The following is a 23,751-nucleotide window of genomic DNA, read 5'->3' on the forward strand; positions in this document are numbered from 1 at the left end:
AAAAGACCAAATGACCTCTTGAAGAGATTATATTCCTGTTTAATAAGTTACAGCGAACAAAATCAGAAACACATTACACTGACAAGTGCAAAAAAAAAAAAACAAGCAAGGTAAATAAGAAACAACTGCAACACACAACATGAGACAGAATGCATTTAAGAAATGTTTCATTAAAAACATATAAAGACAACATACATGTTTAAGGCATTTGATGGGGAACTCACCATGCAACATGCATGATCAACTCCACACATGTTAGTTCTGCATGACAAACACTAGACTGGATTTAATCCTGAGATTAAAAAAGGTTAATTTCTAAATATGCCAAGGATAATATTCTGATAACAAAAAAGAGAAATGTAAACTGCATTAAACTCTGCTGGCTTCAATGTGCACAGCAGTTTAATCTTGGCTGGTCCCTGACACCTAATAAGAGCGTGTTTTTTTTTTTTTTTTTTTTAAGAAATGTAGTTTAAAGACATTGTTTAAAGGCAATTAATAGAACTATGAAGGCTATAGCAACACCCACTGATCTGATGGGAAAGATAAAAGAATTTTACTCAGTAACCGTTCAGGCTGCAGGGCAAAACCAAATCAATAAAATAAATTGCAAAACTATTTGCCTTTACACCTTTACTTTGGAAAAGCTTGATAGTGTGACTTGAAACTATTTACACAGAAAACACGGTGAATTTAGAGTTATCTTACACAAAACAGTTGAACATTTTATATATATACCAGATAAGAAATTAAACTCTTTAAAGTTAATAGTGTAACTGTTCCTTTCCACAGGCATGCAGTTAAAATTGGAGATTTACTGTATGTACATGTTTACACACACTGAGAAACTAGTTCAAGAATCAAAATGTATCCATTAAAAACAAAAATAAATCTGCAAAAATGCTTTGTTTTTGTGTAAGACGTCCTGTAACAAACTGACAACAAATCTGAAAGGAATGATACAAGTCTGCAGCTGCTGAACTGTGAGAATAAAATCCTCTACTTCTGATTGTGAGAATCACTGCTGTGAATAGGAGGTACTTGGTTTTTCAAAGCTTTATTTTTAGGAGGTTTTCTCTAAACATAATACTCCTTAACACCATAACAAATCAAAATTGTACAACTTAAACATTGCAAGTGTAAATCAGAGCAAGTGAACATTATGTAGCTACTAGTTTGAAAGGAAACAGAGAAAAAAATCTTTTTACTTTGTTTCCACTCTTAAATAATCAAATATTTGTGTTTTTTTTTTTTTACGTTCATAGTTTCACTATGTAATATTCCAATCACATTACCTTTGTCAGAAACATACCTATTTATAATATAAATAAAATAAGTCTAAATAAGTCCTTCATGTTCCATTGCAGAAAATAACATTTGGAAAACTATAATCGCATTTTAAAAAGTATCTACACTTTAATTTGCATGTCAAAGATCACATTAAGCTTCATCACAGCACATAAGAGTTTTTAGCTCTCAAACTTGGAAAGTTTAAGAAGATTTCTTAGAGAAAAGAAGCAGCTGCAGATATAAGGTTTGCTTTCTTTTACTTCTTATTCTTTTACTTCTTCCAAAATGTTTTATGGTATAAAAAAAAATTGTTTTTAACATATTTTCCGGACTATACATCACTCTGGAATATAACTCGCATTATTCATAAAAACATATGTAAGACACATTGAAGTATAAGTCACATTTATTTAGAAATTGCTAAACATGAGGGGGACCTCGTCCGTATGATATGTCCAAGTAAGTGCAAATGTGTCCAGTTGCATTTCAGCAAGCTCACAGAAACGGTCAACTTTGGCTTGGAAGTTTGCTGGCGGTTTCTGACACATCGATGCCCGCGCTCTAAATCGGGAGCGCGCTTTAGAGCTAGTGAAGTCGTGGCCAGTGAAGTGCCACGACTCAGCGTGGCCAGTGAAGTGCCACGACTCAGCGTGGCCAGTGAAGTGCGCAGTGGGGCGGAGAGCAGACACATGCAGTAAATCCGGGGCGGTTGGGCTCATTGAAGTGGTAACACCAAGAAGGCCCTGCTGGAAAGTCATTTATATTCATCTCTTTGGCCACTTCCGGTGCGTCTCCAGGCTGGTAGCTGCCAGGATGTCTCTATACACTGTTCACAAGCCTCCATAGTTGTTCCAGTAGTTTCGAAAGGTAACACCGACAGACATTTCTATCTAGACGTTATCTAGAACACAGCTCTAGTCGTCTTCTTTTCAGGCCATAATTATCTTTGCTCAGGCTGCAGAAGGGAATGTTTAATCCTTGGTTCATGTCCAGCAGTATGATTTAGTATTTAATGCATCAGTCAAAAAAAAAAATGCATCATGAAGAGGGGAAAAAAAACATTTATAATTCACTCCTGACTGTAAGACACAGGACCAGACAAACTATGGAATATGGTGAAAAACATAGTCCGGAAAATACAGTAATCACAATAAAAACTAATTCCAGGTTTTATTTTATTTTATTTTTTTTGGAATGCCTTCTTTAGTGGATTCCAACATACGAGCACAACTTAAAAGGTGCTAAGGCCCATTTATGTTAAAAAGAAAAGCACAATTTTTCACTTTGAAGATGGAAGCCCTTGCAAAAAAACCCTGACAAATAATTTTTTTTTTTCTTGGCTTGGATCATTTGAAGTGTTGCATGCAGGTTACGAACACTCAGAGACCACTTCATGTTTGTCCGGTGTCAGGGATGTTTCCGACCGAGGTTCTGTGATGAAGCTGGCGCTCAACTGCACCTTCAGTCTCTCCACTTCGTACTTGTGGAGGTACTCCTGGATCAGGTAACGTTCCCGTTTAATTCGCGCCTTCACATCTGACGGGACGTCCGGTATCAGCCAGGCGACAAAGAACTTCACCACAAAGACCACATGCTGCAGAAAAAACAAACAAACAAACAAAAAACAGGTGGCAGAGATTTACATGCTGGCCACATGTTGGTTTTGCGTGCTTAAGTTTGGAACAGAGTTGTGTTGTCTTACTTCCATGATAATAATGAAGGCCATTTTGGCTGCCAAGATGTGCCAGAACTGCATAGTGTGGGTGTACTGCCTCTCATGGCCTGGAGGGTAACGGTAGTCTCGATATCTACAAATTCCAAAAAAACACAAAGGCATCACAGACAGAAATATTGTTAAACCTTAAAAAATAAAATAAAATAAATCAATCAATGAGCCAGAAGAATGCTTGCAAACATTTAAAGATTCCCTTTACACATGATTTCAAAATTTTGTATCTTTAAAGAACAATCTAAAAACCTAAAATCCTTGTAGCTCTGGCAACAACCTTAAGGTCACCGTCTTCCAAGAAGACGGTGACGGTGACCTTCTGCAGCAGACATGAAGATGTGCATCTTCATGTCTGCTGCAGATGCACATCCCTACGGCATGATGTCGCTCTGCTGATTTCAAATGACATGCAAGTAAACCTTCGTCACTAATTGTGACTCCTGAAGCCTACTTGTTGCACTAGAGTATTTGAATGCAAACACATGCCACAGTAACACAGTTTTCATCCATAAAGAAATCTGAAAACCATGAACAATTTTCCTTCTACTACTGTGTGCTGGTCTTCCACATAAAATGCCAGTAAAATGTTGGAAGTTTGTGGTTGTAAGGTGAAAAAGTACGTTCAGTAGGTAAAAGTACATTTGCAACATGATGCTCCCTGACTACCAACTATAATAGAGCAGCAGTGGCACAGATGAAACCCATGAACCACACTATGATTCACTGTCCAGACAAACACGATCTCTGAAAGTAAAAATTATCCCCTGCAATAGTTTGGGCTAAACGCTCACAATTTCTTCCATACCTTGTACTGGAGATTAAATTGTGCAACAGAAAAACCCAATCAACTCTTCATGACATGATAAGTAAATCACAGAGCAGCGAGTGAACTGAAAACGGATTTTAAAATCAAGGATTTCCAGAAATCCCTCAACGTTATGTTCTCCTCTCCACATTGAAAACCTCTGTGACATAGGAAAATATCTGAATTCACGTGATTCAAACAAAGACGGATTAAATAAACTCAGTCTCGGTTTTGGCACTCTTAAAAATGTACCTGCATGTGGTGGTGGAGTTATGCCAATTCTCCTCAGGCATGTTGTCTGGATGTATCTGTGAAATGTTGTACACTGACAGGCTGTTGTTGATATAGCCGCTCATGCTGGCATCTTTACTGTAGGCATACAGGTAGACCATTCGGGGGATCATGTCTGAGGTAAAGGCCATGATAAAAGCCTGGGGGGAAAAATAAGTGAACAGGAAATATTCTCAACAGATGATGCTTAAAACTGTGAAAAGCAATTCAAGAAAACGTAAAAACACAGACGTACATTGGTGACGACAGATAAAATCGCCACTGAATTGAGGATCTCCTGCCACGCTCCGATGTTTCGGGCCTTGGATGCCACTGGTCGCCTGAACTGGGTGGTGAACTTCCAGGCGTCCACTCTGATTTCGAGGATGTTATTAAACAGGGCGAGGACGGGGGCCAAAGGGAAGGAGGCCACAAACAGTGTGATGAAGCCAAACTGGATCACTGGAAAGACGTGAAGAGAGGCCAAAAAAAGAGAAAGAAGTAGTGCAGCAAAACAATTACAAACCGCAGTTATTTCAAGTGGTATATGCTGCATTTTGTCTTTATCTATTTGTCTCTCACCCATCTCGAGGTACTCGTAGAACAGGCCGATCTGGCTAAAGTTCAGCAGAACGTAGTCCTGCTCCCAGCGGCTGTAATGGTTCTCCGGGTTGTGTCGTCCCTTTCTGCTGCTCCACCAGTTGCGCATCAACCTGCCAATGAGCCACGAAGACGAAATGAAGAGTTGAATACAAACTCAAGTGGCGTTTTTATCCTGTTATAAATGGAAAGCTAAATTAGTGCATGCTTTAATCTATTCTTAGCCTCAAAATATGTTGGAAGCAGAATATTTTGACCATACTAGAAGAAAATGGAAATTGTTTCTTGTTTATTTCCTTCGAAAGTGATTTTTTTTTTCTCACAGTGTAGAGATTGTAGAAATGCTAACTTGTGTTTAGTGTAAAAAAAATTATAATCTTTTTTCAGTCATTCAAAAAATTCACCATGTAAATGTTAATGAATCACCCATATTTGGTTTTATTTTTTTTTTATATTTATTTTGTTTGTGGGGAAAAAAAAGAAAAGAAAATGAAGCTGAAAACATCTGACGGACTCACGGGAGCAGAGCCTCCTGAATGTTCCCCCACACCTGTTTCCCAGCCATGACAATCACCAGCTGCGTGGTCAGCTCAATCAGACAGCCGCCAGGATCGCACTGGGACGAGGAGAATCTTTTATTCCACATGAAACCCTCCGTGTTTCACGTGAAAAGATGATCCGCAATGAACGAGACAACCCACCTCTTCGTTCCTCAGTTTGGTAAAATTCCCAAACATGTAGGAGTACTTGCCGGGATAACCCACAAACTTCCCCTTGAAGAAGGCCACATAGAAGCAGGACGAGTAGTAGTTGACAAACTGGAACATAAACATCTTTATCGTCAGCCGGTTCTCATATTCCAGGTGAGTTTTGGGAATTTCTGCAGCAAAGCAAACGACACTTTCAGCAAAAAAAAATAAATAAATAAATAAAAATGTCTGGCATGTTGGACTCTGCTTTAAATCAGTTCAATCTCTCTACCCATATCGGTGATCCAGATGGCCACTTTCTCATAAAAGAAGTTCAGGATCATGATGATGACAAAATTGATGCAGGAAGCAGTGACGGATGTCGCAAGCTGCGGAGTGATGAATCTGCCCACCAACTGGATCTTTCTCATTGGATCCTTAATGATGCTTGCAAAGGCAGCGTATACAGCCAGCCTGTAGGCTATCACCCCAATGATACAGGCTACAATCAAAGAAATCTGCAGAGAGAAACATGTGCATGTGGAAGAGCTACCAGCATGTGGCAACAAAGACGAATATGTGGATTTTTTTTCTCAGTTACCCAGAATATGACGGTGGCTCCGGAGAAGCAGAAACGTGCACACTTGCTCGTGACGGGAAGGTATGGCTCCATTTCCTGAAATACAAGCTCTAATTTACTTCCTGTTGAGTGTTATTAGGAGGAAATACATCCAAACAATGTTTGAAGGCTTCCTGGCTGAAATTAGCAGATGTTTGACTTAATTATGAAAGTTTTTTTTTTGTATTTAGTTTTTATTTGAAATCTAACGATAAGACTTCTGTAGGTGAGGTTGAATAGCTACACAAACAGAAACATTTGTCTCATACCTTACATGCACCGCCAACTCTCAAATTTACCCCACAAATACAAAAAACAGAGTAAATTGATGTCGTTATTGGAATATATTGCAACTGAAAAACTGCTGCTGAAATTAGCTTAGTGACTAAGCTAATTTCTGACTTTGAGGTTTTGCTTTTTGGCATTTTTCCATTATTACCAACCTTTTTTCCAAGCCTTGCACAAATTTTAAATTTAATGTCTTTGTCTAAACTTCTAATGAGAGACATGTAGATCCAAATCACATCTATGTGTCTAACAAATGTCTAAAACCAATTTTAAATCAATATTTTTTTTTTTACATTAAAACCTAATATGTACTCAATGGAACTTATTTGTTTTAGAACTTTTTAGGTTTTGTTCAGATGTATGCTTTTAAAAAATATTGATAGCTTTTACACTGTTATATGTATATTAGCAAAACATAGTTTTTTTTATTTGTTGTTGAAATTATGGCATCACCCACTTTTGTGATCTTGTTTTCTCTCCTGTTTGTGCATTTGATCTCGAACTCTGGGCGGATTTGAAGCTGCTGCTGCTCCTCCTCAAAATCCACCAGATCCCATTCGTACTCGAGTCGGGCCTGACGCCGCTTCCAAAACTCCAGGAACAGAGTTACTGTCGAAAAGGTTTATAGAAACATTAATAAATATATTTAAAAAAACAAACAAAAAAAAAAACAATTTATTGATGCATTATATGTACGGTAGTCTGTATACATTTTTTCTGAAATAGGTAGTTTTTTTTCAGGCCGCAGAATGCTGTTTGTGTTGGATTTTAATTGACATGAGGTGCTGCCCTGCTCCTGGAGAATAACATAATTGTGCTGGCAGGTTTTTCTGGAACAGTTTGGTTAAAAGGTTAAATCTTTTTAGTGTGAAAAGGTTCAAACTGTAAAACAATGGGGGGGAGTTTGTTGGATCTCTGGACACTCACCCCAAATCCCCATAAATATGGCAAAGAATATGGTTCCCTCGTTGTCAAACAGATGGGATTGCTGGAAGATAGAATGAAAAAAAAAATGATCCAGAGAGAAGCAGAGGATTTTCGGCACAAATACTGAGACATACTGTCTACTCAGCAGGTCGCTGGTGATTCGATCAAGATGGTGTTATTAACTGTGCTCGGTCTAAACCCGTTTTAAATGAATATATTTGATAAGATATTACTTCATGAGGACAATAATGCAACAAAAAACCATGTTAGCAGCTTAAATTCAACTGAAAATTCCCCAGCTGCATTTTGATGATATTTGTATTTAACATAATACTGCAAACTTTACCGTTTATGTCAATGATATTTACCCAGGACGAGAAACAGGTGGAGTTGAGCTTCCAGAAAGGACACTTTTTGTCACAGAGAGGACACATCAATATGCTGCCGCCGATGTTTGCATCACAGATTTCTTCACTAAACGCAAGAAGAAAAAGCATTTTGTCTCTTTTAGAGCAAGATGTCACAGGATTTATTTATGCTGTATAAACTTCACCATTTGAAGGAAGGGAATAAGTGGTGACATTTCTGTAAAAAGTGGGCAAATGTATCTATGACCAGCTGAGGCAAAACAGCCCAACAAATCTAAACTTCATTCTGTTCTCTGTTCCAAAGAAGCATTAACCTTGATTTGTTGTTGCCATAGCTGAGCGCTCCATAGGTGAAACATATAACACCCATGACAGCTGCAAAGAAAAGCATCTCGGTGTAGAAGCCCAGCCAAGCAAAATAGATCCCGATCTTTTCTCCGTAATACTTCCTGTAAGAAACAAACACACAAAGAAGTGAAAAATATATATATATATAAATACATAACAAGTAGGCATATGTAAAATCTGGCGTGAAAATTGGTTACTTGATCAAGTTCAGAGGCTGCTCTTTGTAAAAGCAGAGAAACCTCGCCCAGTGCTTGTACAAGTTGAAGCGTTCACTCTCACACTCTGCGTTTCTTGCTCTCTTCCAGTACCGACACTGAAAACCAGAGGGACATTAACACAATCATGAACATCTTCCATTAAACTAAAAGTGCATTTGTTGCATTCATAAACCCAACGTTTTCCCGGTGGAAATGGTTTGTTTTCTTGGTCTTGTTTTCAACAACCGTTAAACAGAGCGAGGGAGGAGTGTGCAAAAATGGTGCAAAAACCTGATTGCGTACGAATACGCATCCTTAAAACAACCTTCTTCTTATACATTTCTGATCATTTTAATTTACAAATGAATGCAGTCTTAATTGTATTCGATTTTAAATGTATTTAAATGTATTCTAAAGAATCAGATCCAGGAACATTAAATCTGTTTAAATAAATTTAAAAAAATCAAAAATCTCAGCAGTTCTAGAGAAGTGGCAGCGAGAACAAAACTGGATAAAAAGATGGAGCAAAGAAACTCAGCAAATAAATTCCCAGCACCTACGCAATCCTTCTGTTTGAAATATATCAGCCTTACATCGTGAAGGGGGAAGGCTGCCGTGTACGTCCCGTTGTTGAGTAATCGCTTGATGCCCGTCTTCTCTCTGTCCTTATAACCCTCTCTGTAGTACGGAACACGAGCCAGGATGTAAAACACCTCATGGCAAGGAAGATAGTTTATGAAAGATTAGACATTTTAATACACTCTTTAAAACACACAAACATCTTCACAAATTATTCAGCGTAAAAACCTCAATCAAATCAACATGAATGTCTTATACTTACAATTCTGTTTCTCGTGGACGGAGGGAAGAAAGTTTCTTTGTCATTGATGAGGAAGAAGTCCATCTTATTCTTGTCAAAGGGGTAGGTGAAGTAGTCTGTCTGAGGGTGCATGATGTGGTCGGGCAGGCGGAAAGGGCAGGACAGCCAGTCCAGATGGACGTCCGGACCGTGCTGCATGTCACTGTCTTTGAAGGGAACTTTGATGTTCAGGACATCCGCGTAAGTGGCAAGCACTTCCCACGGCGCGTGAATCTTTAAAAAGTACGTCTTGTGGTCTTTCGACTCCTAACAGAGAAATAATTTGAGAAACGCGTCACCAGCAATACAGTATGCGCCGGACACTGAACAATCCCTTTAAGATGGCTTCAGTTTATTTTCATGCACCACAAAAAAATATACACTAGATGGCGCTGGTACTTAAAGAGTTGGGACTCCTTACCGATTTGTCTTCTGTCTCCAGCTCCAGACCTTCTTTCTGAAGGTTGGCCTCAAATTCCTTTCTCCTTTCCTGAAAGTAAACACATCAGCTCACTAATTTCTAACATACTCCACCAAATAAGAGAAATTAAAAGAAGGTTTATATCAACATTCACTGCAAGTAAGCCTACTTGCTTGTCAAGATGTAAGTGTAGTATAATCTGTAGTATAGTCAGAGCGGTGAGGTCATGACTGAGTGACAGACATTCAGAAAATTTACAGATGTTGTTTGCCAAACCTCTTGTGCATGCAAAATGAATTTCGGGAGAAACGGTTATTTGTGTCCAGACCACTGATTAATCTGTTTGGTTTAGGAGTTTTTTCATTATTAAATGATTCATTGAGTTTCTATTTGTTCTCAAAGAAATAAAAGCTTCCTCTGATTAATCAAGGTCTGAACTGAAAATTAAAATGAAAAAGCAGCCAAGATCAAACGTAGATTTTTGAAGGAACTACTTAAGGACGATAATAAGATTTGCCAAATAAAATTTGGCAAATGCCTCAATGTGTTGTAGTAACAACAAACTTAAAAAAAAAATAAAAGTCTTAAACTTGTAACCAGTCTTCATACAGTCTTATGTAATCGTCCATTTCATTAACCTTTTTACTTTGTTTCACACCTCAGCTATTTTGGCCACTTGGGGGCACCAAAAACAAGCTATAAGTAATACACAGACACAATGGTCTATGTCACAGTGGATCTTTTTGTTGGTAGTTTTTTTTTGTTTTGTTTTTGTTTTTTGCCCAGGCTGTTTAGTTTAGAATTGAAGATGAAAGATACAAGATAAATAGCATAGATATTGTAGCTCTGTGGCTTCAATAAAGAAACGATGCCACAAAAAATTGTTGGATTTTTGCTAATGTCTTTCAACAATAAACCTATGAAACAGCCAGATTTTTATTATGATTAGCTGTAATATGTTTCCTCCCCTAAAGGAGGAATACTTTACCTATCATAGTTGTTTCTTTTATGTATATATAATTTAAGACAACAGTTAATCTATCACATGTCTTTAGAAAAAATCCAGAATCTTACTTCCTCTTTTGAGCATCCGGACTTCTCCTCTGGCATTCGATTGTGTAATAAAGTTGGCAGCGGTGCAGTTAGTCAGTGACAGCACTGAATATTTGCTGAGTCGTCAAGTTATTGAAACACCATTTTCAAACTTACCTGCTTCCTCTCATCTTTATCGTCTACATAAGACAAAACAAAGTCTATTCTGCGAACGCCGTCTCTGAAGAACACTGTGTCTCTGTTTGGTTGAAGCCTCTCTGTCTGAAAGAGAAACAACGATGGAACCCAAAACATACTGACATGAATAATCTGACAAAAAATAATCTGTTTGCAATAGAGGGTTTAACCTACTGAATACAGTAAGTATAAGAGACCAATAGGAGGGGATATTATTTTGTGTTTTCATGCTGGAAATGAACTCCGAAGTATAAAGTGCCACATCAAACAGGAAGAGGCCAAACGCTCCAATTCCAGCCTGTCATTACACAAAAATAACTCGGTGGAGCAAAGAACACGTTCAAAGTGGCTAAAGCCACTTACATAGTAAAATTTTAAACTTTAAACTTTCAGATGATTGAATGCCTAATGTATTTTCAGTTGATTTAAACTGATACTCCTGTATAGAAACTAAAAAAAATACATGTAAAGAAGGAAGATTTTAACTTTGCATGAGTTTTACTTTGAACTTGAATGACTTGAATTTCATAAGAGTAAGCACTATTGCTAAAAGTCACTAAACCCTTGAGCAGTTTGTAGTGAACACGTCTTATCGATAGAAGAGTCAGTAGTGCAGAGTTCACTGCAAATCAAAAAAACAAAAGACTGATTGATTTATACCTAAAGAAAAGTCAAATAAATAATTTTGGGTGAAGGACTACACAATTATCACCACTGTTTAATAAATGAGTCCTGTTGACTGAGACAAGTTAATAATAGATTTCTTGTACTTGACGCCCAAAAGTAGCTTATGGAGCCGTTAGCTGAACTCCACCCTACTTGTTTATCACATCCTGACATTCACTAACAGACTTCCTTATAACCAGGGAGCTGCTACAATCAGTAACTATTATAACGTTGGCAGTAAATATCCAACATTAAGTACTTAATTCTAATGTCTGAGTTGGCAAACACAGTTATTAGTTTTATTAATTAAGAAAGCTCCCTCGGTCAGTTGGATGTCCTCACATGTCACTGAAAACCAAAGCATCTAGCAGGGATCTCCAGCTTGAGCAGCTGAAGTTTATTCCTCTCTCACTGATGAAGTCATGAAAGGAGCTCTTTGAGACTCACAAAGTCTTGTGACTCAGCAATTAAAACTGTGACTCAACGTCAGTCAAAAGTCAGACAGAGTCAGCAGAGAGGAAATTCCACAGATATGCAGAAAACTGTCAACTACTTTGTGACAGAAGAGAAGGGAAAATTGTAAATCCATTCACAAATGTTGAATTTGCAGAGCATTAAAGTCTAAGTTTAAATAGGCTAACAGTGGAATTTCAAACACTGAAAAATCTGTGAATTTACTGAATTGCAAAACTTATGATATATGGAAAGCTATAGAGTATTTTGTTAGCATGATAAGAGCTTCACATGTCATCATTGCTTTCAGGTTGCTAAGTAACCAGCACAGAAACAGGAAGTTGCTGTTGTTTTAAAAAGAAAAAATGGTCCAGAGTTTATTGCTTAAAGCTAATTAAACCAATAGCTTTAAGCTATATAGAGACAAATTGTTCATAGGTGTCGACAGAACAATGGAGCTACTGTATGAAGAAGCCGTCTTTATTCAAACTGAGCTGTACAGCTACTTCTAATTCACTGAAAATGCCTTTCGTCTCACTCCAGCCGGGCCTTCAAATGGATCAGAACTTACTTCTGAATGTGCAGGCAGTGGGCCTCCTTCACATAACGCATTGACCCCATTACCGCTGCTGTCATCTGCAAAACAAAAGCAAGCACAAAATACCAAGCGGGACAAAGTAAGTTCAATCAGAGTGGAGGTTTGGACTAGAGTTCAGTGTTTGATTTTTTTTGTCATGACATGTCTTTGAAAATGGCTATTAACATCTTCAACTGGCTCAAGTGAACATTTATCTATAATTTGAAAGAAAAGACGTGTCACTCTGATACATGTCAGCCTAATTTGTTAAAATTACACTTTTGATTTTATTTCACTTTATGTGTCTTGTCTTGGCATTTCAGGCATGCCATCTAGATAAGATGCGTGCTTACATGTGCGAGGGCAGACTAGCTTTACAAAAAGGATATCTGAATATGGTTTCCTATTTGTATGATTGACTTTATTGAATCAAAACTGCAACTAGCATCAAAGTTGGCCCCCAAAGCCCGGGACCCAGAAACCTGACAGCCCAAGTAAGTATGAGAACATGTTACTGCTCTAAAAGATTAGTTTATTTTCAGACTTTCTAAACGTCTTTACTTGGGCTTGTAGATGATACTGTATATTTGACCTCAAGCAGCCAGCAGGCGTCTCTTTTATTGTTTAATGGCCGTGGGGTTTAAGCTAATTTTAGATTTCACTTGTTTACACAAATGCTGTTTGCATACAGTCTCCTTGTGTTTCATTATCATATGTGATATTAACATCCTGTCAGCTGGAACAATACATGATCAAATGGAAACTATGTGGGGAAGTCTTTGTATTGTTTAAAAAAATTGCACAGGAAGTAATATGATGAAATCCAAGAATTGACTTTATAAACAGGCATCCAGCTTTCGTACAGCTACACACAATGAAAGGGAACGACGATTCCCAAAATAATAATCTTCTCCCCTCAGCCTAAAACCATAGTAATTAAACTAAGCCATTGTACGCTTGAATTATATCCTTTTAGGATATGGGATGTGCTGCAGAAGAATAATGTTCACACAAAGCCGGTCTAATAATCCAGATCCAGCTCAGACAACCTAAATTTAACAACAAACCAATAACAATTTATCAGTTTTCAACAGACCTTTACTATTTTAGCAAGCACTCAGCGTCAAGAGCAATGAGTAACACAAAGACCACAGCACACACACACACACACACATATTTTGTACACTGACACACTGCATTCCTCCCTCTCCCTGCGTGGCCGAGTATGGCACTGGAAATGTGCTCATGAAGCACCCCTCTGCCCGCTCTCCTTTTATTCCCGAATGGTGGGAAAAGCAATGCTTCCTGTGGGGGAGGCTGCATGAAGACACTGGAGAGTGGGAGGAGCTGGAGGCTGAGGCTGCTGCTGCTGCTGTCGCCGCACCACGAGACTGACCTCCCCTTGAACGAAACAAAGTCTGGAAAAACACGTAGGTCTAAAGGCTCCTGCTGCTCCGAGACAGCTGCGCAGGCTGCCAACTTTCATCTGACAAGCAGCAGCCTGAGCCAATGAGACAAAGACGGACATGGAAGTTCAACCCAAGGCCTCGAGACTCACTAGAAAGGAATGGAAATATGCCGTGTGAGTTAGAGTCTCTCTGAAGATTCAAAAAGTCCACATCACTTCATGAAACTCGTGGGAAGAGTGATTGGCTCTTTGCCTCAGTTTTACTCTTTGCCTCAATTTTGCTTATTTCCAAGCAGCGATTTTCCTCGTTCCTTTATTTTGTCTCAGTGTTTTGGCCTCACTCCAACCACACTGGCAGCTATCAGAGGCCGGCTTGAGCAAACAGGAGCAAAAGGCCAGGAGAATGTGTGTTAAATCTACAGAGATACAAATAACTGGAAACTTTAGACAACTACACCAAGTATACTTTCAAATAATACTTACTTTCAAAGTTAGTTAGTTATCCTTCTCATGTTTTTCTTGAAAAAGTTAAGTCTTAAACTTAACCCTCCTGTACTTCATTTTCTAACCCACTTTTTACTAGGTCATCTTAATGAGCCATTTATCTATTTACAGAAGATCCCCTTTGAATCCATGCAGCATCAGACTGCCAGCCCTGTAAAATATTTGTCAATAGTCCTTTCATCTGAGTGACACTTAGGATTCTGTGAGATTAAATTAATTGTCAAAATTATAACAAATACTATTTAAAAGTACCTTTTAACTTATCTAATGTTCTGCTGTGACATATTGGGGTATTTTGCTCTCTAAATAACACTTATTAGCAGAAATAACACTGTATTAAAATGGGCAGCTGCTCTACTTACTCTGTCTAGTCAAGGCACAAACTGGCACATAGCTGAGAATCAGTCCACACTGCGTTTAGTTTACCTTTTTTATGACAGCTTGTGAAAGAAACACTCAGATATTCATTTTCTCTAAATACCTAAATTTTATCAACAGAAACATCTGCATCCACCCTTTGTCCAAGTTGGATGCAGAAAGCTGTCACCATATCATCATTAGACAACTGCACCATCGCTAGAAACCCAAGCATTAGATGAAGACCATGCCAAGTCATAGAGACAAAATAACAGGTCAAATTGAGAATATAAGCAACAGAATTAAAGACATAAAGTTTCACATGAGAGGTGATGATGATGATGAACAGAACTTTAAAAGAGTTTATGTGAAACCCATCCCCAATTCAAAGATTTTACGACAAAGTCCTATGGTAAGAAAGGTGCCTTTAACCCTACACTGGAAAATGCTTTGGATCATTCCTCCAAATCACTGAATTCACTTCCATGGCCATATGTGTGTTAAATTAGACCCAGAGGCATTTATATTCCATCTACAAACATCTGTGAAAGAATGGGAGACTCTTTGGAGCTCAGTGAATTACAGCTCAGCACATTGATAGGGTACCATCATCTATGCAATTAGTAGTAATAAAATGTCCTTGCTACTTAATATACAGCTGTCATCTGTAAGAGATATTATAATAACCTGGCAGGAGCTGGTAAAGAGAACAACTCAACCACAAAGCGGTAGGGTGACAGTGAGTGGCTCTGGTGGTTGGAGTTTGTTCTGTAACTAGTGGCTAACTGGTGGGATGACACTTCACCTGCCTTGCATGCTGCTAGTGGCGGTCAGAAGAGGTGCATAGAAACAAGGCTCCCAATGTGTCCCAAAATGTCAAAGTTATGGACAAAAACAATAAATGAATTTAAAACAATCAATTAACAATGGTAATTAAAATTCAACTGCATGTTGAAAAACTGCAACAGCAAACCATTGAGCAAAACAAAACATCATCAAGACAAACAAGGACACTGTAACTCTAGCTTCCTTAAATGGAAGCAAAGATCCGTGGCACGATCCCTGCCTTTTTAGATCGATATGTTTCAGGTTTATATGTAAATCGAACCTCATCAGGGCCATGAAAATATCTGCAGTATAATATATCCCTTGAAAAAGTCAATACTGAAATAAATAACTTGACATTCATCAAGTGCAGTTCGAGTTTGCCTCTCAGTCTGCAGAGATCTGAGAGAATCGCTCAGATCTCAAATAATTGCATTATTTCATTCAATCGTTAAAGTCAAGAAAAGCATGGGATATGTGGATTTCTTTTGGGATTTTTTCTATTTTGTAGTTTGTGTTCAATTTTGTTTGTGTTACTTCTCTTGTCTGTTTTATATTCTTTCATTTTATTATTTAGAAGATTTGTCTCTGCTATCTATCACCTGTTCCTCACTTGCTGATAACGTCCTCCACCTCATATCAGTTGTAACCAATTGTCAGTGTAAATAACCCATGTTTCTTGTTCATGTTATCATTGGCTTCAACCTTTGGGAAGGATTCAAATGGATCAAATGTCTCTGGTGTTGCTAGTTTTTCTAAAAAGGTCTATTTTGTTTATGTGCAACAATTTACTCACAGAAGCCTTGTAAGCCGACATTTGACATACATTGTGGGTCTTACAATAAATAAAACTGCAGTTGATTTGAATGTTCTTATAAAAAATACAATTGATTTTCTATTCAAAGTTAGGTGCATTTTGTGACATGAGTCATTTTTAATCACCAAAGTAGCTGGGAGAGTATTATCAGTATCAGTAATACTCTGGATGAACAGAGCTCAGTGGAAGACATCAGAGGAGGAAGTCACTTGTGTCAAGGCATAAATTACAACAAGAAGGAGCTGATTTGCTGTATTTAATGCGTTGGCAGTGGTCCACACAAGTAATTCCATCATCCCTCTCAGAACAAAGTTCAATCCTTTGCAGCATCTGTGAACCCAGGCAGTGCTCAGTCGTTTAATTTTACATTTCAGTATGCATAATGTCAGGACGGCATTCCTTTCTTAGTGTAGCACCTCCTGAGTCAAAATGAAATGAATATTCTGAGAGACAGCCAGCATCTCTCTGTGTGGGTTGTCTTCCTCGTCTTACTATTTTTGTTACAAAAAGATGTTAAAAAAAAAAGAAGAAGAAGCAACAAATATGTCAGCCACCCACTTACTCAAACACACAAGAAAATATCACATTCACTGTCATCTGTTTCGCACTGGAAACACCCATCTGTATGTAAATGCACAGCAAGATGCAAGAGCAAGAACGGCATTTAGACAAGTCATGTACTCCCATGGTGCAATGTAGTGCAATTTAGGATGAATGTACTTGATTATCACCTTGACCAGTTTAGAAATGTTAACACTGATTGATTAAAAAATCATTTTGTTAATCATCTAATCTTAGTATGTTGCAGGTCTTTAAGGCTGATGAATAATCTTAAAGGTTACTACAGAATGAAGCCTTTGTTCTTAAAACAGACAACGTTACTAAAAGCAGAAGAATGATAGCACTCCTTGGGATTCACACATAAAAAGTGTTTCCTATGACTGTTAAACAAAAATAAAGCTGTGCTGTGTGCTTGAGCTTCCTCCAATGTCCTAAGAACAAGCTTTTCCAGTTAACTGGAAATTCTACATTATCCTTGGTTGTGAGTGTGAATGAATGGTTTGGTCATCATTTTTCTATCCCTGCAGCACTCTGAACACCAGGTGACACTCTCCGCTGTGGAGCTAGACATCAGACTCCCACCACCCGAATTTGAATGTATATAGAAAGTGGAAGAAAAAGTGGGTTTCATATTTGTGTGTACAAATAGCTCAGTGATGTTACCCTCATTAGGACACACTTGCGACCTTCTTACTGCAGAAAATTATTGCATGCACCACTGCAGGACCGGTGCTACAGCCATGAACACATCCCCTCTTCTGGTTGCTTGCGCAACCAGAAGAGGGATTACAACCAGAAGCTGACTGATGAAAGTTGAACGAAAGCAGACAGACACACATGCAGACGTTTGTATCTGAAAACGGTGACACACTTCTGCATCGGAGAACAGTAATAAGGTCGACCAAAGATGAGAGTCCAAAGACGTGAGAGCAGCGCATGGAAGGAGAAACGGCATTACATGACGACAAGAGAACAGACAGCAAGGCATGACATGAAGCCTCTGATCTGCCCGTACCTGAGTGTAAGTTTATCCTGAATGCAGTCAGAACAGCAGGGCCATCTTCAAAGGACAGATAGAAAATGGTTAGAGACTAGAAATAAACTGGAAAGGGTAGCTTTTTTATTTAAAGGTGCACGAGACAGACGTTCACAAGTAGTGCAGCTCCACTTTGGTAAACTACTACATGGTGAGTAAAAGCAATATAGCAGTTCAAAAGATCACCAAATACACACTTTCATTTGCTGTAGAGCATGCTGAGTGGGTATCAAGACAACAGATTTTCACTATGACTCAGGCAGGCTGTGTAGGTGCCTCCTGCTTACAAGATTATTTCACTCAGACCAACACATCATTTGTTTTTTCTGGCTTTCAAGAGTTGTGTTTCTTTGCGCTCCAAAAACATGAGGTGTAACTAAACACAGCAGCGGGTTATGACAACACAAGACATTTCTCAAGTGGAGAAATGTCACATTTTGCGACTTCACTCTTAGCAAATGTCTGATTAATGCCAAATCGTCTCGCAGGAGTATCAAGTGCAGAAAATGAAATATTAATGAGCAAATCATTTGGTTCAGTATTTTGTAAGAACAAGGAACAAAATAGGGAAAAAAAATGATCTCACAACTGATTTGTGCCAGTGCGGAGATCTCTGAACACTATCACAAATTAGAAAACCACGAAGTCATAAGTGTTTATATTCAAACAGCAACGTTTATATATAAACACTTATGGCAAGCAGTAAGTCCTGATAGCGTAGGAGACACGCAGTGCCCTGTGTCAAAGAGAAGCCACAACATCCTGAATCTAAACCCAGCCCTACGTCTTCTCTGACAAGACATCATCTCTATCTCACACCCCACATTTCCTGCTCAGCCTGCAGCTTGCAAAGTTCTGAAGGAAAATTTGATAAACTTCTCAAGCCAAGAAATGGCTTTCTTTTTATAAATAAGGCCCCGTGTTTTGAGGTTTGAAATGTGTTTTGAAATGGACCTTCACGTTGTAAATTCACATTTCCTGACAGTGAAACAGTAAACAAAACTGACTGCGATCATTAAGACCAGATAAAACTTTGATAAATTAGCAACAACAACAACATAAAAGGAAACGGTCTTATTGTTTGTGTTCTCCTGTTAGCACACCTATAAATACCAGCTTCCTCTCTTATCATTAGGATATTGTTGACCCAAAGAAAAAAATAACTTCCAGATTTTTTCTGAAGCACAGAAGGTCAAGATTGGTTAGGATAATATGTCACCTTCAAATATCGCAGTGTAACTTATATAAAACATAATACTATATCCACAACATGAGTCAGGTAAGCAGGAAGACTCTGAAGAAAAAAGATTATAATAAAAACATGCTTTACAAAACCTGTGCTGTGACACAGAACGTTTAAATAACATGATTGAAATTAAAGGCAAGAATAAGAACAACCTTTGTGTCTTTTAACCTGCAACTGAATCCTGAAACATTTCTAAAGAGCTACTATACACCAACAATGTGTTTGCTTTCTTTGCTTTCAAAGTAACTGATATCTAAATAACAATAATTATTTACTGGTCTTTTACGTGATTGCTTTCAATTCCTGCTCTGTGAAAATGAATTCAAAGTAAGTAAGCAAAGGTAGAAAGGGACATGTGCGTAAGCTCTGATCTACGGTTGAACTAAGATAAGTCTAGTCAGATTCTACAATTGAATCTAAATGAATCTGGATGTTATTGAAAGCTTAATTTATTCAGTGATACAATTTAAAAAGGAAATCTCAGTAAATCTCTCATATGCCATTGAGTCACTGATTCATTATGCAAGGTAAAATATTCCAGGTGGTGTTCATGTTAATCTAAAGAATTATAATTTACTGGTAACAAACACCCAAAATTTAGGTTCTTAGAAAATTATAACTAAAAACATACATATTTTATCACAAATACTGCGTTATGGTCATGCTGTGTCCTAAAAACATCATGTGGGGCTTTGCTTAATTGACAGTTGAAAAGCAGGCAGTCACTGACATGTTTCAGACGACACGTTAACCAACAAAAGGTCATTGATTTGTTCGCAGAGGACTGTATTGAAGCATGTTCATAGAAAGTTGAGTGGGAAAAAAAGTGTCATAGACAAATGGACACAAATATTGTAAAGTCCATTCAAAAGTTTATGGAAGAGTCAGAAGGTGTGGACTACCGTCCGAGGAACTAAATTTAGTAAACTTGCCTGGCGTAAACCCCATGGAGAATCCATGCAGTCTTCTCAAAAGGAGAATGATACATCTGACTCTAAAACACAGAAAAGCTACAAGCAGATGGCCTCTGCATGTCAGCAACTTATGATTATACAAGTATTGAGTAACTATTCTTTACACGACATATAAATGCTGTTCATGCAGATAATATTTTCTGTATTTAAAACACTGGAAACATTTCATGCATGTTTGAATTAATGTATTTTTCTACTACTTAAGTCTGGAATCCAAGCCTTTCAATTGTGATTGTCTTTTGCAGAAGGGAAATCTTTTGCTGTCTCATCTTGTTTCGTGGATCTCTCTGACCGGATAACGCAATTACAAAGCCTGTTTCCATAGCAACTCCTTTTGCTCTGCTTCACCTCGGACAACAAGATGACTTCACTGGCTGTGTGATATACAGCAAAATGAGATCGCTGCCAATGAATGCTTCTGAAAAGTAACAAATCATTATAATTGCCAGAGCTACTTAATGTATTCTACTTCCTGGCTGCTGTAATAAAACTGACCCTCTTTAGGTTTATTAAAAATGGAAATGTGGGCAACATAAAGTTTAAAAGTATATTCACCCATTTAAGGTTTAGGAAAACAATGCCCACGTTAATTAAGTGCACACTAGTCAGCACAATATGTTACAAGTATGTAGCAAAGGCTGTCTATGAATCACTGTTTGGACAGCTGTGACACCAAGTGAAGACAGAGGCTTTCCTCTGCTCTCTGTTCCCCCTTTGACATGTTCCTGATAAGAGCAGGAGCAAAGCCTCTGCAAACCAACAATAGTTTATTAACTCACAACTCACCCACATACAATTAAAAGCCTGTCTCCACTAGCAACTACGCCAGTAGGTGGTTAAAAATTAAAACGCAAAATATTGGATGTAGAGTTCATTATGCCTGTTGATCTCTGAGTGATTCAACAGGAGTGTTTGTTTTTCCTTTTCCATGACGATCTTTCATGCAGAGCTCAGTTACGTAGATAATTACTGAAATTTTGAAGCAAATGCAGGATGGCATTAACCTGATTATTTGGGATCTGTAATCATTGTCCAGGATGACAAGGAACAAAAGAAAGAAAGAAATTAGTGGACAATTTGTTTGCTTTTAACAGATTTTATTTACTGTAATTTAATTTTCCATAAAATAATATTTAAAAAATATCTCAAAATAGGAAAAAGAAATACCAAAAAAGACCCAGGGGTTAGAATTGTTATTAATAAAAAAAATAATAATAATAATAAAAAACAGCATAGCCAAATGAAGTTGAAGCTAGCTGCGAAGAACTCAATAAAATTACAGTTTGTGCAAAAATCTTTACATTTTTAACATGAACACAGTTCTGATCATAAATTTTGCACATCCTGGTAAAACTTAGCATCTGAGAAAATAAATGAAAACATGGACTGCATGGATACGTCGCCAGAGAGAAGCCGTTAATATGCCAGCAACATGAAAGCGCCACTCGTTGCACCAGTCTGAGGAACTCTAACTAAATCCTGCACTTTATGCAAAACAGAATTCATATAACTTGAAATGAACTGAAGATTTTTTGCCTAAAAGAATGTGAAAGTTTACCCTCTACAAAAACTGTCACAGCAACCAAAAAAGATGCCAATCCACAATGGTAAAAAGTAGGCTATGTAAACATTGGGGTTGTTTCTGTTGCCATTATTGTTTAGAAATAGAAAAAAAAATCATTTATTTATTTATTTATTTTTAATCACATCAGAAATCTGAGTATTACTTTCAGCTAATTTTATAAGTTTTATATCCTTTCACGCTTGATGGAGTTTAATCAACCAGCATTAAGCATAAGACTTGTTCATATGAAGACTTTAAACTCACTTGGGATGAATGAGACTCATGAGATTTTATGACATAAAATCGCCATTGGCATATTGAGTGTTTCAATCTTTGATGCCATTTATCAATCTAATCCGCAATGCCAGAGATCTGTAGGTTTCACATTATTTTAAAGAATCGTATAGAGTAGCAAGCCTTTGAGTGCAATTCTTTTTTCTTCAACACCAGTTCCATTCACACCTTACTGCAGATGACTCGCTGTTTACTATTTCAAATGTAATGACTTCCCCATTGTTGATGACAAACAGAAATCAGTCACCTCATCTCTCTCTGACCAAAGACACAGATTACATGTAATCAGTTTCTGCTTAATCTCTGCATTTTACACTAGTGGTAACTTTTTTTTGTCTGTTTTTTTTTTTTTTTTACTCTCAGAAGTACTCAAAAATTGTGTAATTTAATTGCACAAAGATATGCAAACACTGTGACAAAGTGTTTTCTAATGAACCAGCTATTTAAAACCACAAACTGTAGCTCAACTCAGAGTCAGTGAAGCCTGACTATCTCAGAGGAGGCAATTACACAGAACACAGATAAGAAGAAAACACATATTTGTCCACAGACTTTTCTCATTTCTAATTATATTGCCCGTTTCTGCGTCTTAAGAAAAAAGCCCTGTGATCAAGCAGGTCCATTAGTGACTATTGATGGAGTAAAGTAGTGACCAGTTTTTGCCAAACATCTTCAAGACGCGGTAACAACAGACTGCTCTGCTATTGTCCTCCATCCATCACTGACTAACTTATTTCTGACGTGTAAGGGAGTTGGCAACATGTAAAATGTGTGTTTTAACACAAGCCCTGTGAAAATATCCGCTAAATGAAAATATACTTGTTGAACTGTGGTTGTATTTTGACCTGGATGTGGTATCCTCATGGGGATACATTCAGTTGCAGGAAGGGGTTACCAGCTCAGTGGGTTAAGGATTACTACTGCTGCAGCGTGCTGCTTTCACCTCAAGAGGTGAACGCATGCCAGTCTTACTCACAAATATTCCCGTTTTGAGAAGAACGAAAACTCAAACTCAAAGATGTTAATAATAACAATGATCTTAAATGTGTGTCACCTGTGTTCAGAGAATCCGAGGCGCTCTGCAGCTCGATCAAAGTTTCCTCCTTCGCCTTTCCCGTTAGTCGTCTCATAGCGGCTAACGGTGTGATTATAAAGGCTGCTTCACCTTTTCAGGAAAGTAGCAAAGGCAGTGAGGATGCCGCCGTCTCCCCTCGTATCGATGGAGAAGCCACCGTGCAAGGAACAGGCATCGGTCAGACGCTGAAAGGGTTGAGTCTGATCAGATCGATGGGAGATCGGTGGATCATAATCACGTAATGACCGTCTGTCAGTGAAACTGTACCCTCCTGGGCTCACATGCGCGGGCACAGACCAGGCGCGCATAAAGGGGAGTGGCGAGGCCTCTTTTTCCGTCGGCAAAAATGGAAAAGTTTTTTATTATTGTTATGATTATTCCTATTTTAAACTGTTCATTTGTTTGTCAGAAGGTACCCCAACTTTTTTGTTTTTAAGAGGTTTATTTGCTTTAATATTGATTTGTTTTTCTGAATTTCTTACCTGGACCCTTGAAATCGAAACATGAGAAGACTGGCTTAGGATTTCATCATAATTCCGCCATCTAGGGGCAATTTCTAGGTAAATCAAGCTGAGGTGTTTCTTTAGAAACCCGACGTAAAAGGAAATCATAGGTAATTAATTTTTACTTTAAAGACAAAAAGGACTTGACACCTGGGTCTTTATGAGATAAGAAGATCCAACTCATCTGCAAAAATGCATAAAATCTAAGTTATTCCAAACAGTTATATTCACTTCTGTCAAATTCAGATAAA

At 37.9% G+C, this 23,751-nt stretch overlaps 1 protein-coding gene across 2 annotated transcripts; it reads right to left on the reverse strand.

Annotated features, from left to right (window-relative positions):
- Positions 1 to 307: 307 nt before the first annotated feature.
- ano5b (anoctamin 5b) lies at positions 308 to 23,288 on the reverse strand. Of its 2 annotated transcripts, XM_007554018.2 has the most exons (21): positions 22,977 to 23,288; positions 17,824 to 17,868; positions 12,331 to 12,395; positions 10,620 to 10,724; positions 9,411 to 9,479; positions 8,972 to 9,256; positions 8,724 to 8,843; positions 8,131 to 8,246; positions 7,900 to 8,034; positions 7,586 to 7,691; positions 7,218 to 7,278; positions 6,748 to 6,899; positions 5,985 to 6,059; positions 5,676 to 5,901; positions 5,396 to 5,574; positions 5,213 to 5,310; positions 4,677 to 4,807; positions 4,351 to 4,556; positions 4,077 to 4,255; positions 2,993 to 3,098; positions 308 to 2,884 (listed from the first exon to the last, which is right to left on the reverse strand). In XM_007554018.2, exons 1-21 carry the CDS (start codon positions 23,050 to 23,052, stop codon positions 2,660 to 2,662), a joined length of 2,760 nt encoding a protein of 919 aa, XP_007554080.1. In that variant the 5' UTR covers positions 23,053 to 23,288; the 3' UTR covers positions 308 to 2,659. The 2 variants fall into 2 exon arrangements, with proteins under 2 accessions (XP_007554080.1, XP_007554081.1); XM_007554019.2 differs by lacking the exon at positions 17,824 to 17,868.
- Positions 23,289 to 23,751: the final 463 nt, after the last annotated feature.

This window comes from Poecilia formosa, unplaced genomic scaffold (assembly GCF_000485575.1).
Source record: "Poecilia formosa unplaced genomic scaffold, Poecilia_formosa-5.1.2 Scaffold61, whole genome shotgun sequence".
NCBI classification, from domain to species: Eukaryota; Metazoa; Chordata; class Actinopteri; order Cyprinodontiformes; family Poeciliidae; genus Poecilia; species Poecilia formosa.

Coding starts and splice junctions, on each gene's coding strand:
- ano5b (XM_007554018.2), bottom strand. CDS start 23,052: ATGAGACGACTAACGGGAAAGGCGAAGGAGGAAACTTTGATCGAGCTG. Junction 7,279..7,585: donor CCACCTGTTTCTCGTCCTGG/GTAAATATCATT, acceptor TCTATCTTCCAG/CAATCCCATCTGTTTGACAA. Junction 4,557..4,676: donor CTACGAGTACCTCGAGATGG/GTGAGAGACAAA, acceptor ACGTCTTTCCAG/TGATCCAGTTTGGCTTCATC.